We start from the raw sequence: 18,499 nt of genomic DNA on the forward strand, positions 1-18,499 counted from the left end.
ATATCCCCGAACGATACATCCCCGCGGATAAAAGTGGACTTAAGTGTTAGTACCTTCTGTCTTTGCCTTTCCCATGTAAAGCAATCTTATACAATGTATAATATTTTCTATTGCACGGTTGGGTTATCAGTCTTCCTCTTGTTAGATAAATTAATGAACCCTTGTCATTTTAAAGGTCAAATAGCATGATTTATTCCTTCTTTCTCACATATATTTTGAAGGGGGGATCTATACCCCCAGCCAGAAACAGATGACCAGATGATATGGTGTTTTTTTCATTAACTCCCCAGCCCCTACAGAGTATGACAAACTTCAGTCGGAAGTGGAAAAGTTGGCACAGGACCTCCCCCGGACTTTGCAAGAGCTAGGACTAACCAGTGTCGTACAAGATGTACAGGAGCTGAAAACTGACGGTAAGGGCACGGTCATAAAGGTCGTGCGATCATGGTACGATTTTGACGCCATTTGATTTTCACGGCAGGCCGTGGCAGAAGCATTACCACCAACAAGGATCCAAAACAGCCTTTTGAGTGCCAAGACAGTTGAAGTTTGCAGGACACGAACATGGCTGTCCTCCAAAATGCCCGAGATTACCGATCGTACGACGATCTCACCACCTATGTGACCGCGCTCTTATACCCCTGTCACATTTGGCGAAAATAGATCAGACGACGACTCTGCGGCAATCGCCCGAGCCTCGCTTATAATTATAACTTTATTGCACAACAATTGTACATGGTACAAAGTATGGCTTATATGTGACAGGGACGGTTTTCAGGTGAAAAATACACGCAACCCTCTGTCGATCTTAAATATGACCGATCTTCCATCGACACGCCGAAGATTGTGGATAATGTGACAGGGGTATCATAAAGCCCCCTTTACAAATCAAGAATTTAGCTCGGCCGAGTTGTTGGCGAGCTCCAAATGGACATTTTCGGCCGGAGTATGACCGGCGTTTTGGCGATTATGCGGGCCTCGGTCGATATTTTGCAGCTCGGCCGGCGTTTGCGGGGCACTTGCAGCTGCGCTTAATTTCAGCGAGGCCTCGGCGGCGAGTATTGAGCTCGGAGAGCTCGTCAATGGGTTGCATGTAGCTCGACCGGAGCTTGTCCGAGCAATGGCCAAGACTTGGCCAATACTCGGGCGGCAACCCGACGGTTTTTGACTCTCTCTTTTTCGGTCGGAGTTTGCCCGGAGTCTTCTGCCTCGCGCCAGACTCGTTCGGGCTTCCTGCAATAACCGGACGATATTCCGTCGGACTTTTAACGTGTTGGGCGTGCTTTGGGCGAGCGTTGTGCTGGTGTCGCTGGGAGCTCGGGAGGGCTCCGGCAGAATTTTAACTATCACCTAATCAATTTGACACCTGTGTTGAATACGTGCCTTTGTTTTGGGCTTTTAACAGCTTGTTCCGAAATATAAGATAAATAAAGACTACTGTATGAACTTTTCTAAGAAAGCTGCGTACCTCCTATAATGTAAGGGAATTGGACACGAAGACAGTACTTCCTATTTATTTTTTTTTGCTATAGGTTGGATGAGTGAGATCATATATTCTTCATGTCTGAAGGTTTCCAGTCTGAAACTCGAACGGGCCTTTGCCGGCCTTCGCTCGAGGTTCGCCCAAGGTTTGCCCGAGGTTTGCCCGATTTCCGTAACGTCAAAATTATTGTATTATGTTGAATAAGACTGGTCTGTTCACTTTATGGCTCTTGTGGTAGTTTTCGGATTGGTGTATCACAACATTTCTGTTGATATTATTGTTTTCAGTGTACCCGTCCACTCCACTCATGTCCTGCATTTATCCAGCAACTCAGAAATTAAATTTGACACAAATATTGGCTTTTTACAAGGTTATTCAGTTCTGACTTCGTCCATGTTCAAGACATAGTACAATCCCATTAACAAATTATAATCAGTTGTGTTGGACGGACGTCGGACGGGCTCCGTCCATTTGTAAAGGGGGCAGATTTTCAGCGAAAAATACAGCCGATACTCTGGCGATGTTGACATTCGGCGAGCTCTGACCGAGCTACAAATTCGGCCGGCGTCCGCATGCGGCTTAAGCAACCCTAGGGCTTCAGAAAATAGTACTGTAAGAACATAGTCTCAATCTTATCATTCCAATAAATGTGCTGATATTGTTACTGTACTACGATAGATTTTGGATCTATTGATGGCATGTTGCACTATAATACGCTGTTGTTTTTCTTTGCAGAATATCGTGGGTGCTACCAGGAGGGCTCTCGTCACAAGTTTCCAACAAAGGTCCTGACGTATGGTTACATGACTACGGAGAGGTGCACAAGTGCATGTAGGAATGCTGGTTTCACCTATGCTGGTATATGTCCATTTTATACACACATCTTGTATGATATATTCCGTTGCTATTTTTCTTTCCCAGAATGGGATTTTGTCTGTAATAAGCCATTCCTATTCTTTACTTTTGTTACCGGTAAGTTCTTCATATTTTCCCTGCCTTTTCTGTAGCCGTTGAGCGCTCCCGTCGCAGCTGGTCCTTCCATGACTGTTACTGTGGGACAGAAGAGGACTTCAACGGTCTGGGTGAGAGGGTGTGCGACGGTGAATGTAACAGCCGTTGCCGTGGCAACCCAACGCAAAAGTGCGGTGGTTGGTACAAGATGTCCGTGTACAAGATTGACGCAGGTCAGTTCTAAGAAATATCTATCTATCAGTATGCCCCTTTTGTGTCATGTAAAATGGTTTTGTCAACATCTTCCTAAAATGCTTGTGATGTACAGAACTTTACACACATAAATCCGATAGCTGAAGACAATAACAGTTTTGGTGATTGCTATGGGGGTCATTATATGTATTCATAGATACAATGATGAGTGTTGCTATTGTAACGCCAAATAACGTCAACATCAGCATTGCTATTTTTGTTCCAGTTCCCAGTTGTGAGAGCGGCTCTCGGCAGGTCAGTCCTCACTGGTACCGGACCGGCACCATAACCACCCTGCAGTACAGGGGTGATCCGGACTCGAGACCCTTCGCCTTTGCAACTCCCACTCTGGATGGAAATAATACCATCCGTGTCCAAAGTAAGGATGGAACCTGACCCAAACCTTACCTCACTTACAGCTTTCCCAATATTATTTTTTCAACTTATTCAGTATCCTTTTATTCTTCATTAAATGTTTGATGACTTCTAACTACTGATTCCTTTTGCCTGTTGTTTGCATATTTCCTTTGCTTACTGGTTAGTTTTTATTTCTTTTATTGGATGGGCCGACTAATCTCTCTTTGCAGCCATAGGCTGACTTGCGGGGTGCTTACAATAGGTGGGGGTTAATTGCAAGTTTCTGGAGTGGCTGCCATTCAGGGTTAACTCTGGTGACAGTATACGTAATTGCCCCAGATGCGACCAGAGGATTGTAGATCCACTCGCACTAGGGAGGACTCTTTTCGATAAGTTTAGTGGGTACTGTAACGTGCTTGAGGTATTACTGTAACTGCGGAATGTTCGCAGTGGATTTATGTTCGCGGTTTTCGCGTTGGCCATTTCACCGCGAATCTAAAACCACCACGAACATTTTCCCAGGGCATTAAGATACTACAGTGCGTCGTGCTACCGCGAAATTAAGTCCACCGCGAAAGGTCCTTTTTTTCCACTACCGCGAAATTGAATTCCCGCGAACTTTACCGCATTTACAGACTGTCCTCAAACACGGGGCCTCCTTTAAAGGCCCTATCCAAGGAACAGCCCTAACCGAAACTTGGTTCACCCGAGAAAAGTACATTTCTCAAGGTCACAAGATCAACGGTTTGGAACGCAGGGCCTCTGGGTTATGGGCCAAACACACTACAATTACACCGCAATGACTCCACTTGTCCTGTACTGTGATCTAATAGACAAGCCATTCTTTTGTCCTGTTATAAAATTTTGATTGGAGCCAACGTCTGTGGGTACTGTAGGAGTGATTCTACTCCATTTTGCTATATCCAGGCATGCGCACACTGGTGAATCTGACGGCAGACATTGAAGGCTTCCCGGACCGCTACCCCGCCACAACTGCAGAGGGTATGCCTAACCTGGTGTCTGTAGGTTCTGTAGGACTGATCGTTCGTTTATTCCTTTTTTCCATATCTATAGGCACACTGGTGAATCTAGAAGAGGACGTTGCGGGCTCCCCGGACCGCTACCCCGCTACAACTGCAGAGGGAATGCCTAACCTGGTGTCTGTGGGCCCTGTAGGACTGATCGTTCTTTTATTCCTTTTTGCCATATCTAGGCACACTAGTGAATCTGGAAGAGGACGTTCAGGGCTTCCCGGACCGCTACCCAGCTACAACTGCAGAGGGCATGCCTACTAACCTGGTGTCTGTGGGCCCTGTAGGACTGATCGTTCTTTTATTCCTTTTTGCCATATCTAGGCACACTAGTGAATCTGGAAGAGGACGTTCAGGGCTTCCCGGACCGCTACCCAGCTACAACTGCAGAGGGCATGCCTACTAACCTGGTGTCTGTGGGCCCTGTAGGACTGATCGTTCTTTTATTCCTTTTTGCCATATCTAGGCACACTAGTGAATCTGGAAGAGGACGTTCAGGGCTTCCCGGACCGCTACCCAGCTACAACTGCAGAGGGCATGCCTACTAACCTGGTGTCTGTGGGCCCTGTAGGACTGATCGTTCTTTTATTCCTTTTTGCCATATCTAGGCACACTAGTGAATCTGGAAGAGGACGTTCAGGGCTTCCCGGACCGCTACCCAGCTACAACTGCAGAGGGCATGCCTACTAACCTGGTGTCTGTGGGCCCTGTAGGACTGATCGTTCTTTTATTCCTTTTTGCCATATCTAGGCACACTAGTGAATCTGGAAGAGGACGTTCAGGGCTTCCCGGACCGCTACCCAGCTACAACTGCAGAGGGCATGCCTACTAACCTGGTGTCTGTGGGCCCTGTAGGACTGATCGTTCTTTTATTCCTTTTTGCCATATCTAGGCACACTAGTGAATCTGGAAGAGGACGTTCAGGGCTTCCCGGACCGCTACCCTGCTACAACTGCAGAGGGCATGCCTAACCTGGTGTCTGTGGGCCCTGTAGGACTGATCGTTCTTTTATTCCTTTTTGCCATATCTAGGCACACTAGTGAATCTGGAAGAGGACGTTCAGGGCTTCCCGGACCGCTACCCTGCTACAACTGCAGAGGGCATGCCTAACCTGGCGTCTGACTACAGAGCTCTGCTAGCCTCGTTCCAGGCCCCTGGGCTGGAGCTGACACCAGGGACTAACACCACGCTGAAGCTGGACCAACACTTTACCATTAAGTCCTACCCCTGTAGTCTGGAGTACAGCCCTACTGGTGGGCGTGGAAAGAGAGCAGTGATCATAAAAATCATAATCGTCAGCTACATACCTTTTGTGGTGATAATACAAATCATCGTTTACTAAGTCTACATATGACGTTACAAGTATTTTGTAGTGACATGAGAATATTAGCTGGTATACAGCAAATACGAGCGATTATGTTATCTGTATTGCAGCTAATATAACGTTTTTTTTTGACGACGCCTCGGGGCCGAGACTAATGGAACAGTATTGTGTGTGAGTAGCTTGACACGAAGCAAATTACTGGGAGTGAAACATGAAAATGTTGCTTTTCTTGTATTACTTTTTTTATAGCTTTGTACTGAAGAATATATATATGTGACTTTAAGAGTGTTTTCATACAAGGAAGAAAAATTGTCAAATGGGTTGCCATGGAAAGACTTTGTTCGCCAGTTGTCACAAATATTTCCTTTTGGTGTGCCTAATGTTTGTGTTATCAACTTACAGCATTTTTATGACTTGTTTGTGGTGGTGTTAATTAAAGAGTAAAATTCCAGTGTTTGTGTGGGAAAACCCTTGGTTTTTTTGGTTTTTTTAAACCGGTTGTTGGAATTTGGGGAAAAACTGTTTTTTTTTTTGGGGGGAAAAAGTTTTGAAAAACCCAGAATGGTTATGGATTCGCCCCAATGTGCCCAGCTGAGGAATAGAAAAGGAAACAAAATTGGGTTAGATCCCAGTGACGATGAGACTAGTGTCACCATGTAGGTCAGAGGTTATAGGATTGCCATGGGGGCTCCTTGTCCTGGCTGCTCTGATTTTTTCATGGCAGCGACTGTCATATTCCCCTGTAGTAATCAAATACAGTCAAACCGGGCAAAAGCGGTCGATTTGGCCAGGTGGTCGGTTAGAAGAGTATCGACTCACAACATGCCAGATGCATAGTTTATATGGTTTCCGTTGTGTTTAATGGCAAATAGCAAGCACACGCGCGTGCATTCGCCGCCCGTTTATTTTGAACATAGCATCGTAATGTTAGTCAAAATCCTACGCAAACTGGCCAAATTCGGCACAAAATCGTGCTAGTTATCATTGACAGTCGATGACACCTCAAGATTTGAAAATGAAGCGGTCGTTATGGGTAGGGATTTAGTCACAATTTTGGGCGGTCGCGGTGGCCAGGTGGACGTTGTTAAGAGGTCGCTTAATGCTTACGTCAATGGGGAAAATTTTCGGGACCGAGAAAAAGCGGTCATAATGACCAGGTGGCCGCTAAGAACAGGTGGTCGCTTGGGCAGGTCTGACTGTAGTTCCCAGGCTAATTCATTGGAAACGTCTTACTCTTAGGCCACACAGATTTAATTTTATGAATGACATCCTCTGGAGACCCCAAAATTAATGCGCGAGGGCAAAAACGAAAAATGCTAACAAGGAAAGATCCTTTCCTAAACAGGAAACATCAGTACATGCTTTCTAAAATGATACCTACGTAAATTAACTTTCTATATATGTAGCTTTTCAAACCCTGTTTACCGTATACGTACACTAGATATATCCCACCTGCAAGGAAACAAAATTGGCGATAACGTCAGAGATCTTCAAGCTTGCGGCGCTGGTCTGCCACAGTCGCTACTGTCTGGAAATGCCGTCTAACCAGTTAAACTGTCTCTTCACTTTATATATAATCTACTTCAAGCAAATTGTCAAAGGTTAACTACTGATGACGTTGGAATCGAAAACGGACGTGATAAGCTGCATTTATTTATTTATTCATTTATTTTCACCATATATACAACTAAAAACAAATGATAGATAGAATGAAAAGAAGACATGCAGGGGGGAACAGAAGCCTGAGCAGCCTTTCATGGCTCCCCCTCAGAAACTAGGTACAAGTAATAATGAAACGTAATGTACATAGTCTAAATGATAATGAAAGATATGATATATAATCAACGCTAAATAATAACAACAAAGGAAAATAATTACTCTGATAGTAGACATGTTTTGTGAACGGGTTTGGCGCACAATGAAATACAGTAACCGTCACGCAATTGTTCTTGTCAAAATCACTTAAATCAGTTTGTTTCTGTACAGTTTTGTGAAAAAAAGTGTATTTTGGCTATTTTAAGGACCACATTCTGAAGTACACAGGCATAGACAACTTTCTGCATGGATAGTGTTTACACCTCACATCTGTTCGGGACTTTTCTGACTTTTCGGATGACGTCATTTCCAAATCTGAGTTTTGATTGGCTAAAGGAGGAAGCAAAACGGAAGGAATTTAGCAGGCCAGCAAAACAATATGTTTTCACCTTCGGGAAAACATAATTACCTCCGTGTCCGAATGTAAGTTAGTGGCCGTGAACGTCACACGTGACTGACAATGACTCCCGGCGGACAGTTGAACTCTCCTTCCCGCCATCGCCCTGGCCCAAGTCGCGCGTCTTCGTCTCGATATCTCCAGAAAATGGGCAGAAAACGTGGCGAGTTGTGTCAAGTTGACTCGACAACAACTTTCGAATTCGACAAATTACGCTGCGCCGCATCAATTTGTGACGTCTTGTATAGAACATTCGAACAGCGGTTCGTTTTGAAGTAAACAACGTCACAGAGCAACCCACTACTGTACTCTACTGTAGAGGTGTAGCGTTACTTGTACATATTTCAATATGTTATTTGACTGGTTTATCTGCAATCAAAGCACAGTAATGGTACCATCTTTGTCTGGCAGTTTGTAAGCAAAGTCTTATTGTGTTCTTAGATCATTGTAGATATGAAAACGGTGGAATAGTCAATAGCTTCTTCGAAAAAGGCCAAACGTTGATGCTCGCACGGATGTCATTCATATAATGGAATCAATATGACCTTATCATTCATAGAATTAGATTAGTTTCCTAGAATCATTTAATAGATGTATAGTGTAATTCAATTGCTTTGTAAGTTGTTGCCACACATTGTAACCTTTACAATTGTCGTGCAATCAAGTTCTTCTTCCTCTATGAATACCGGACATGTTAATACGTTGTATACTTTGCAGAAGGCATTCTGTCAGAAAAATGTCGTGCACTTGCTGTACTTCGGGATTTATAAACCAGACTTGACGCTCTACACGCGTCCGGAACTCTGGTAGTCACTCAGTAGCGGGTCTGCCCACCTCTGATGTTGTTAACCCCAAAACGAACCGCTGTTCGAATGTTCTATACAAGACGTCACAAATGGGCGTGGCGCCTACGCGTTATGTCAAATTCGAAAGTTTTCGAACAACGCGCCTTGTTTTTGAGTCAACTTGACACACTTCTCGCCAAGTTTGCCGCACATTTTCTGGAGATATGGAGACGAAGACGCGCGACTTGGGTCAGGGCGATGGCGGGAAGGAGAGTTCACCTGTCCGTCTGGAGCGTCCTGACGTCTGCTGTCTGGTTAACGTTCCTGAAACAGCCGTGTGTGTAGAAGTGGATCACGCCGGTAGTCATGGTTAGCATTCACGGTCACTAACATTCGGACACAGAGGTAATTTCAGACTGTCATGATCATCTCCCACGTTCTAAACTGATAGATTTATTTCAGCTCAACTACCTTTCAAAGGTTGTACGATTCCATTTTATCCTTTGGAGAAGAACTCGTCCGACTTTGCCCATTTTGTCTCCGTAGCAACCGACTCTCAGCATGATGAGCCCGCTGTTCGGCCCGATGATCGCCGTGTGTACACGTCTGTGGCGACGCTCCGAGAGGCAGCTGAACCAGCCGTGTGTGTGGAACTGGATCACACCGGCAGTCATGGTTAGTCACGTGTGACGTTCACGGCAACTAACATTCGGACACAGAGGTAATTTCAGACTGCCATCTCTTACGCTCTGCACTGATAGATTTATTGAATTCAGATCAACTAACGTTAACCTACAAATTCAAAGACTGTATGTTTTTTTGTCATTTTATGATACCGTCCAACTCGTCCGACTTTGTCCATTTTGTCCTCCTAGTAACCGACTCTCTTAGATTTATTTCAGCTCAACTACCTTACAAAGGTTGTACGATTCTTTCTTATCCTTTGGAGAAAGTGATACCGTCCAACTCGTCCGACTTTGCCCATTTTGTCTCCCCAGTAACCGACTCTCAGCACGATGAGCCCGCTGTTCAGTCCGATGATCGCCATGTGTCTGTGGCGAAGCTCCGAGAGGCAGCAGAGAAGATTGTTGCACATCAGGGGGAAGGCGACGTGGAGGGCACGGTCGAGCACATCTGCGGTAGGGTTGTCCGTCGAGCCGCCCGCCTTTACCGCAGAGCCAGACGGGCAGCTTCTGAGGAGACGGCTGCTGGTGCCTCTAAGGTCCGTCGAAAGCGTCAGAAGAGAAAAGTTGAAGAGTTAGAAGACGACTCCCGACCACAGCCGAAGAGAAAGGCGCCAGAGAATCCACCACCCCGCACGTACTACGATCCCCGCCTGTCCAGAGTCGCGCCCATCTACCATGACGTGGTCGCAGGAGAGAGGGTCCTGGTCAACTACATCGCCGACGATCCCTGCCCGTGGGAGTCGACCAACAGCGTGGAGCTGTCGGCATGCGAGCGAGGCGTCACCCCCACCGGTACCGACCTCTCCTGTCCCTACTACCGACAGTACCAGGACTTTCACACCAGGAAGGTGCTGTCGCTGGTAGCCAGTGAACTGACGATGTGGCTGGACAACCAGGAGTCGGACAGGGTGTAAAATTCATCATCCGATATGAACAAGTTGGGGACTTTTTAAAGAATGACCTGAAATCTGAAAGCAGAGTATATCTTGTGCCAAAAAGGTCTTTTAAGAAATATGTATATTTTCATATAGAGATATTTAATAAGTATATCTATTTTGATACGTTTGAGAGAAAAAAAGAAATTGTATGCCATTATAGTGGCGTAAAACAGAATCACAGGCTGGCTTTTAACCAAATAAATCTGTATAATGAAAATTGTACAAATCAACAAGTAAAGTGATAGCCTCTTATGATGAAGTTTGAAAACATTTGAATGAAATAATATTACACTATGAGTCAAGTATTTCAGTGCGCCTACTACCCTTTGCATTGATGAGAAATTTGTGAAACATGACATCATAAAATTTTATGATGGACTGACATGGTCCAAATGACTGTTATTACCTTTGCCGAGAAGGTAAGCTAAGGGCGCAACCCGCCGCACGTGCAAATACGTGCTGTCTACGTGCATAAACGTGGGAAATCTTTTAGGATCCGTAAGTGGTAAGTACCGCCTCCGTACGAACTCATAGGGAATCCGACGGATTTTGCAGCGCGCAGACACGCCGTAGAACTTTACGTGAGGCAAAACTTTGTGCTGCGGATTCGCCCCCGTACGTGCCAGTACAGGTGACGCGCCTGCCCTGTACAGCCTGAATGTTTTCAGAAATTGGACGTGGCCTCCCAAAAAAACGTACGGACAAATTGCACGTACGGCGGGTTGTGACCTTAGCTTTGCGGTGCAGTTTGTGATATTGGCCGGGATGAGTGGGTGGTTTGTGTTTGTGACTGCGTGGGTTTGTAGTAGGGTGTGATTGTTCGTGGGCAGCATGACATACAGGAGAATCTGTGAATGGATCTTCAAGTGGTAGTTGGGTCGGTGTAGGGAAAACAAACCATGAATCATGCAAACCAAGACCTCATTTGCATGATTCAATCTTTATTCATTAAATCAACATTACAGATTAGTAGCCTACTAGTAGAGCATTCCATTATAAAGTGAAATTCATCTTCAATAATAAGCTTCGGACCTTATAGGTTTCAAATATCATCTGTAGTAGAGACTAGAAGAACTGAGATACAATTTTCTGTTCATTGGGCATGTACATCTAATGTTTCTCATATTTTGTTGGGGCAATACACAAACACACAAACGCATGTACCTTTGGTCAGAAGCTACATTGTAGTATCTGCCTTTTTCAATACTAAACAAGCTACATCAAATAGACTCTCCTATTGTAGACAACAACATGTTCACTTAGCAGGCCCCCTATACTATATACTAGTAGCTTGCAATTGGTTGGGCTAGATACTAGTAGTTAGGCACACTCTAAAGTTGGCTTTAATAATAATAATCACCAGGTGTATTTTGCCAGCCAGTAGGTACCGAAATTATGAGCAATGGAGCTGTTTAACGTGGTCCAGCCACCTCCTCGAGCACGGGACCCCCGTTTTACGTCCCTCCCGGAAGACGGTTTCGTAGAGAGGCTACGGCAATCCGGACGTCCTTGGTCGGTCTCCCACTATCCGGACCGGACGTTGCTAACTTCCGAGATCGAGGGATCGGATGTACCAACGCGCCACGCGGCCGTAGCAACTTTACGAGGCAAATATTTATGTTTCCTTTTTTGCCTCAGCCTCGTATTTGTATTTTACAGCAGGTAGACCTTGGATAATACGATGCATGTTTTCGCGAACTTCCAGGGATCTCCACTCCTTCTTGTTTTTTACCGATGCACGTTTTCTGATATACTCGCCAAGTGGAATATCCTGTATAAGAAACAAAAGTACAGTATAACAACTTATCACCATTCGTGTGAAACTTAAATAGATCTAGAATATCTGGATCTAATAAGTGTCAGTTAACACCAGTCTTTACTAGACTGACAGTAGTAGTAGAGGTAGAAGTACATGTAGTAGTAATACATTCAGTAGTAGTACATACAGTAGTAGCACATGTAGTAGTAGTACATGTAGTAGTAGTAGTACGTGCAATAGTACATGTAGTAGTAGTAGTACGTGCAATAGTACATGTAGTAGTACTACGTGTAGTAGTACATGTAGAAGTAGTGCGTGCAGTAGAACGTGTAGTAGTAGTACGTGTAGTAGTATATGTAGTAGTATTACGTGTAGTAGTTCACGTAGTAGTAGTACGTGTAGTAGTACATGTAGTAGTAGTACATGCAGTAGTAGTACGTGTAGTAGTACATGTAGTAGTAGTACATGCAGTAGTAGTACGTGTAGTAGTACATGTAGTAGTAGTACATGCAGTAGTAGTACGTGTAGTAGTACATGTAGTAGTAGTACATGCAGTAGTAGTACGTGTAGTAGTACATGTAGTAGTAGTACATGCAGTAGTAGTACGTGCAGTAGTACATGTAGTAGTAGTACATGCAGTAGTAGTACGTGTAGTAGTACATGTAGTAGTAGTACATGCAGTAGTAGTACGTGTAGTAGTACATGTAGTAGTAGTACATGCAGTAGCTGTACGTGTTGTAGTACATGTAGTAGTAGTACATGCAGTAGTAGTACGTGTAGTAGTACATGTAGTAGTAGTACATGCAGTAGCTGTACGTGTTGTAGTACATGTAGTAGTTGTTGCAGTGGTATTAGCAGCAGCCTCAGTAAAAGAAGTATACATCTTGACAATTTTGTACTAATTGACAACTACCGCTTAAGATGAAGCTTATACTCAAGGAAAGCGTTGATCAGTAAAGAATCCGTTACATACTCTGGTTTGTAGACCTCTGCAGTACATGGAATTTACAGCAAACTGTGGACTCCACTTGGACGCCTTTATGATGAGAGGCTGTTGATGACGTTTCAGCGTGTGGCAGAACTTGCTTACACTCTTCCTCACTTCTCGAAAGTAGTGGAGCTCCTCGTAAAAATATGGACCCTGTGACAACAGATAGTCAGGTACCGTTTATCATTTTGAATTTAACTTTTCGCTTCTCTGTTATCCTTGTTCCGTTCACCAAGTGTACCTGTCTCACAGAAGCCAACTATGGCCTCCCAACCTTCTCCAGGCCATGGTGCTTAGCAAGGTCATCTGTGGTTGGTCGGCGACGTTGCCTACTACTAGACTTTTAAAGATCTAGCTCAGGGAAAATCGTACTCTTCTTAGGTCTGATCAGAGAAGCGAAGTGGTTCCAAAGAAGTGTAGTCCTAAGTATGTTTTTTCTATTTGCTTTTGGACAGACGAGGACACCGTGGCACTGCACTTAAGTTTTGTTACATATATAAACAGTGCACTGCACTTAAGTTTTGTTACATATATAAACAGTGCCACATACAGGGTACCGAAGTCATGTACCCTTTTTTTAAGTGAGGGCATTTTTAAGTGAGGTCACTCTGTGAGGATGGTCGTGTAAAGTGCCTTTCCCAAGGGCACAACGTCGGGGATCGAACTCAGGACCTCTAGATTCCGAGCCGAACGCGCTACCAGTTGCGCCACGGCCAACGCCACATAGTCCTACATGTGTGACAGGGGATTTACCTGTGCTGCAATCTTCCTCCACAAGGAGGCGTTGAACGTGTCATACACTAGGTAATCCACGGCCTTCCACCGGCGGAGGTTGGCGAGTTCCTCGGCGGTGGGGATGTAAGATTTGTACGGGTAAGTCCGATTGTTTTTTCCCTCGACGTCGTACAGAACGTCTCGCAACTCCCAGCACATCAGACGTCTGAGGAGAACCAGAGACTCGTCCAGGTGTTCCAGCAGCAAGACCAGCGTGAAGTCCGCTTCTAGTTCGCTGATGTACCTACGAGCTCGTTCCTTTTACATAGAGTAAACGATGGGATACGTCGATGTAGGTTAGACATCCAGGTACATAAGATACGCCAAAAAGTAGTTACTCAAGCAACTGGATATGGTTTTGGAAACGGTCAGACGTTTCAATTGCTATCCCGCAGTTTTCGTCAGCTTTACGGCTTACAGTTCTGAAGTTCACAGCTAGAATATACAAACCCTCTCCAACAAGATCTCTTCAGTGTCGCTGACAAAAACTGCGGGATAGCAGTTGAAACGTCTGACCTTTTCCAAAACCATATCCAGTTGCTCGAGTAACTACTTTGTGGCGTAAAAGATGTGATGTAAGTTTACGCGCAGTGGCTAATCCATGACACTTATTCAAAATGAAATGTTTTAAGAATTGATTAGGGAAATGGTCAGGGTAAGTTAAAATGGACACTAACAGGCAACAGTATAATTCCGGACGAACACTTTAATTCCGGAAAACCTTAATTCATTTCAAAATACATTAACCAGATGAATTAATATTTGTAGGTATGATGTATCAAAAGATGATGAATATATAGGTTGCAATTAGATGTCTCCATGAAGAAGGCCGATTCTGCAGAATTCTGGGGATTGTGCTAGTATTCTGCTAGAATTCTGCCAGAATTCTGAGAACCTGAGCCAGAATTCTGGGAACCTGAGCCAGAATTCTGTAGACCTTTCTTCGTAGAGACATCTAATTACAACATACGCATTCACTATCCTTTGATATATCATGCCAGGTATAATTTATTTTCAAATTATTAAGGTTTTCCGGAATTAGAGTGTTTGTCTGGAATTATACTGTCGCCTGTTCGCTGTAGAAAGAGGTTCGTAACTACAATCACAACAAAGCATAAGAACGAAACGAAAAAGAATCAGAGTAAGGAAATTTCCACAATTTAGCTATAGACATAAAATACCTTATCCTCTGCTCCCTCTGTAGGGTACCCCAAATCAAATGACAGGAAGTTCCTGGTGCCGTCCCAGGTTACTTTACAGAAGTCAAAGTAAGCCTCAGACAGGTCCTTGTACTTCCACGGGTCCTGCAGAAACGTCTGGACAGGGTTCTTAGACTTGATCTTCAGTAGCTCGGGAAGATGGTAGTAGTTCATGGCCGACTTCAAATGGCTGCTTGGCTCTCTGATGATGGCTGTGTGAGCCAAGGATATAACAAACTTTAGTGCATAACAACCGTACAAGGCAAATCTCCCGTCGTATATAATACGAATCCATATTTATATGTATTGTCCTATACATTTTGCATATACAATGCCATGGTTGCCATATATTGCACTTATAGCCGATGTAGGTGGCGCTGCAGCAGCAAGAATACCGTCCCAAACGTGGCTCAGCTTGTAACCCCCTCGTCTCTGCCACGTTTGGGACGGCATTCTTGCTGCTGCCAGTCATTCTACCCTGATGATGGTGTCTGACAGATGCCGAAACGTTGGAAGTAACTACCCTTGGTTGTGCCTAAAGAACCTTACTATTTGGATTGTTTGAAATCTACTATATAACGTTCCTTACAGATGTAGGCTGTGTCAGCCGAGAACTTGTTCCGTAGCCATGTTTTATTGTACCGCATGTGGTTCAGCAGGACGTCATACTGTTCATCTGGGGTGTGGACATAGTCCTCTTCTGCAGGAGGGAAGGGCCAGGCGAGCAGATGCCCTCCGGATGGCATCAGCACAGACAGATGGTGACTGATGGCATATCTCTGAAAGATGTTCACGGCAGTACAGCTCCCGGTCTTGTGGGTTTTGATGAAGACAAACTTTCTTCTTGGATGACAGCTTTTTGATGATGTTCTTGTTTCTTTTCTTTTGTTGTCTTTAATGTGAGTTTGATCCCTGAAAAAAATGTATTGTTACCACATTTCCCCAGTAAACGCCAATGGTCATATTTCACATAAATGTACATTTGTCAGATAGTCTCTATTCATATTTATTGTTGTGACAGTCTCTGCACATTTAGCAGGCACCTTGTTTATTTCATGTAACATTGCGATATGGTGACCAGGAACGCTTTCCATTAAAATGCACCCCTGTACACAGCCCCTGCTTCATTATTATCATTCTAACACCCCCTCACGTTTGTCCACCTACTGTAGTTCTACGTGAGGCTCTCATGTAGACTCAAGAGAAGACCGTAGGCCAGATTTGCTAATCTCCAAGCAGATCCTATTCCTATGGTAGCATAGATAAGATAGTATCAAAAGCTGGCAGAGGAGCGAAGCCGGCTTAGGAGTGTGTTTCGCTACAAGGCAAATGCTCAGACTACACTCCTTGGCCAGTTTGGTACATCTTATGCCATGGATCTGTGACACAAAAGGTACACAAAAGAGTGAATTCATACGTACTGTTGTTCATATTGTACAGATGATTCTTCAGATGTCTGTTCAACGTTCCGTGATATCTGTAGCAAACGAGTTTATCTTATTATCCATGTGAATATTCTCCATATCTGTGGCCGATGTTTCGGACTTTCAATTTGATGAGTCATCTTGCTCTGTAGAGTAGTTTAAACATGTCACAGGGTTACAGTCACAAGCTGAATGCAAAACAAGTTGTCCAATATAATTAAGAGCTCCCTGTCCACGAGAGATTGTGTACATTTGCTCAATGAACGCAGTGGAAAATGAAACACATTTTATCAGTCAGTGTTCCCACTGTGAAACCGAAAGAAACACATTATCTAAAACAGTTGCCACAATTTCACCAAGCTTTTACCACCTAAGAGGTCACCAAAAGACTATATTTCTACTAAAAGCACAAAACCCCACCATCATACAGAACGTGGGACAGTTCATTAACCACTGCCTTTTTAAAGAAGTCAAACCCGACAATACTAAGGTATGGCGGCTTCGAAAAGGTGTCTTTTGACACCTGTTCCGCCATACCATCCAGTGTGGAGAATCCAAATAAATAAATGAATAAGTAAATACTATTCATTGTATCATATAGTTGGTTAGACGCTAGTTTTATGTATCACACTATCTACTTATCTTGGTGCAATTAGCCTTCGGGCATGATTTTGCAAATAAATAATTAATTGTTTTAGAGGCTAGTGGTTGATGAAGTCAAAGAGCAAGTTTCTTTATTTTATCTATAAGTATTTTTTGTAACCAGGAGAAGCATTGCTTGCAAATGTACTTTACTAACCTGGGAATAGTAATAAATGGCAGTTCCATTGATGATGATGACTAACATCACAGTGAAAAGTGCCCTAGTGCTCATCTTTGCTTGTTGTGGTCTAGTAATTGGAATAAAGTTAAAGACAAGTTGATAGTTAGACACCTGTAACTGTCTCACTGCGAAATATGGCCTTGTGTTACTAAGGGGCAACTTAAATGTCCGCTTTCCCTCTATAAGGCCTTTCGCAGAGATCAAAACGCATGTGCGGTGACAGGTACCCTGGATATCAGAGTACAACTTAGCCGGCTAAGGGACTTTACGCCTTCACGCAGTATCTCCCCGGGCCGGCTAAAGTCGGTTTACGGGGCTATGTTGCTAGCGGCCCGGGAAAGAACCGTAGCCGCGAGCGCTGTTCTCTGGATACCAGGGTAGGTGACAGGAATTCTAGGTACTAGTTTGACAAACTAACCATAGCTAAACCCATACAGTCCTACATTTTTACCATTATAAAGAAGCGAGAAGAAGCCGAACTTCTGTGTTAGACAAGATTTGTGATACTTTTTTTATGTATATATGTTTTGACTTGTTGTGACCTGTACTTAGCTCGGTTGGGCAATTAAACTGTACAATAGAGGTCTTCATTCAGTAATATGTCAAAGGTAAAGGCACTGAAAAAGTAAAAAAAAACGCCTGGACTTTGTTGTGCAAATCGAAACGATGGTCGAGACAAGGACTGTTTACTTTTTGAGGGCCTTTACCCTTGACATATTACCTACCTAGAACTGTTGTCTCCGCACATGCGTACTGGTCTCTGTGAAAGGGCTTATTCCATGGTCAGTACAGTGGAGGCCAATTATTTGTTTATGATTTCCGACAAATCTTTGTGTACAAAGACTTGAGTGCGATGATATACATCCATGACCACATGTAGCTCAATGCATTGATTAAATCGCAATGGTATAAACAAAGTACCAAACAATAAATAGTTTTGCTGAAATACAAGTACTTGAAGAAAAATTAATATTTCCTTACCTTAAACAATGATTTTGTTGTTTTATTTCTACATGTCGTGCACAAAATTTCAAATGGACAGACTACTACAACATTACCCTAAATACTACGTTATGTTAAACAGTAACACGAAAAACTGGTTGTACCACGTAAAAAAGACATCGTTAGTGGATGGCTGATAACACAGTTGGACCTCTCCATAGGAAAGCATGTTACAAGAAGGCTTCAGAAAAGTACTAACCCTAATTTAAACCTAAAATTTTTTCTCCACCAGTCACAAGGGTCATCTTTGTAAACACTAAAAGAAAACAGAGGGTTGTTCAGCTCAAACTCCGGGGAATTGTCGCTCTATGAAAGAAATCTCACCTTTGACCCACTTTTCTCCTATCAAATACCACTCATATGACCCAATAACTAAAATCCTTCCGCGCTAAACGGCTAAACTGAGCACATTTTGACCAAAATGGGAAAGCTTAGACCCTACCTGTTCCTCCTAACCAAAAAAGTCTCCATGTTGGGCCAAAATTTTCACAATTTGATTGTTTTCTACCAT

The 18,499-nt window shown here is 43.8% G+C and overlaps 2 protein-coding genes across 2 annotated transcripts; both read right to left on the reverse strand.

The window, feature by feature from the left end:
- Nucleotides 1-10,897: 10,897 nt before the first annotated feature.
- LOC118429375 (galactosylceramide sulfotransferase-like) lies at nt 10,898-15,063 on the reverse strand. The gene is made up of 4 exons (XM_035839854.1): nt 14,722-15,063; nt 13,520-13,798; nt 12,752-12,919; nt 10,898-11,790 (listed from the first exon to the last, which is right to left on the reverse strand). The coding sequence occupies exons 1-4, from the start codon at nt 14,911-14,913 to the stop codon at nt 11,635-11,637; spliced, it is 795 nt and encodes a 264-aa protein (XP_035695747.1). The 5' UTR covers nt 14,914-15,063; the 3' UTR covers nt 10,898-11,634.
- A 224-nt stretch (nt 15,064-15,287) lies between these two features.
- LOC118429328 (galactose-3-O-sulfotransferase 2-like) lies at nt 15,288-18,262 on the reverse strand. Its single transcript, XM_035839808.1, has 4 exons — nt 17,968-18,262; nt 16,963-17,053; nt 16,161-16,216; nt 15,288-15,651 (listed from the first exon to the last, which is right to left on the reverse strand). Exons 2-4 carry the CDS (start codon nt 17,035-17,037, stop codon nt 15,288-15,290), a joined length of 495 nt encoding a protein of 164 aa, XP_035695701.1. The 5' UTR covers nt 17,038-17,053; nt 17,968-18,262.
- Nucleotides 18,263-18,499: the final 237 nt, after the last annotated feature.

This window comes from Branchiostoma floridae, chromosome 13, assembly GCF_000003815.2.
Source record: "Branchiostoma floridae strain S238N-H82 chromosome 13, Bfl_VNyyK, whole genome shotgun sequence".
NCBI classification, from domain to species: domain Eukaryota; kingdom Metazoa; phylum Chordata; class Leptocardii; order Amphioxiformes; family Branchiostomatidae; genus Branchiostoma; species Branchiostoma floridae.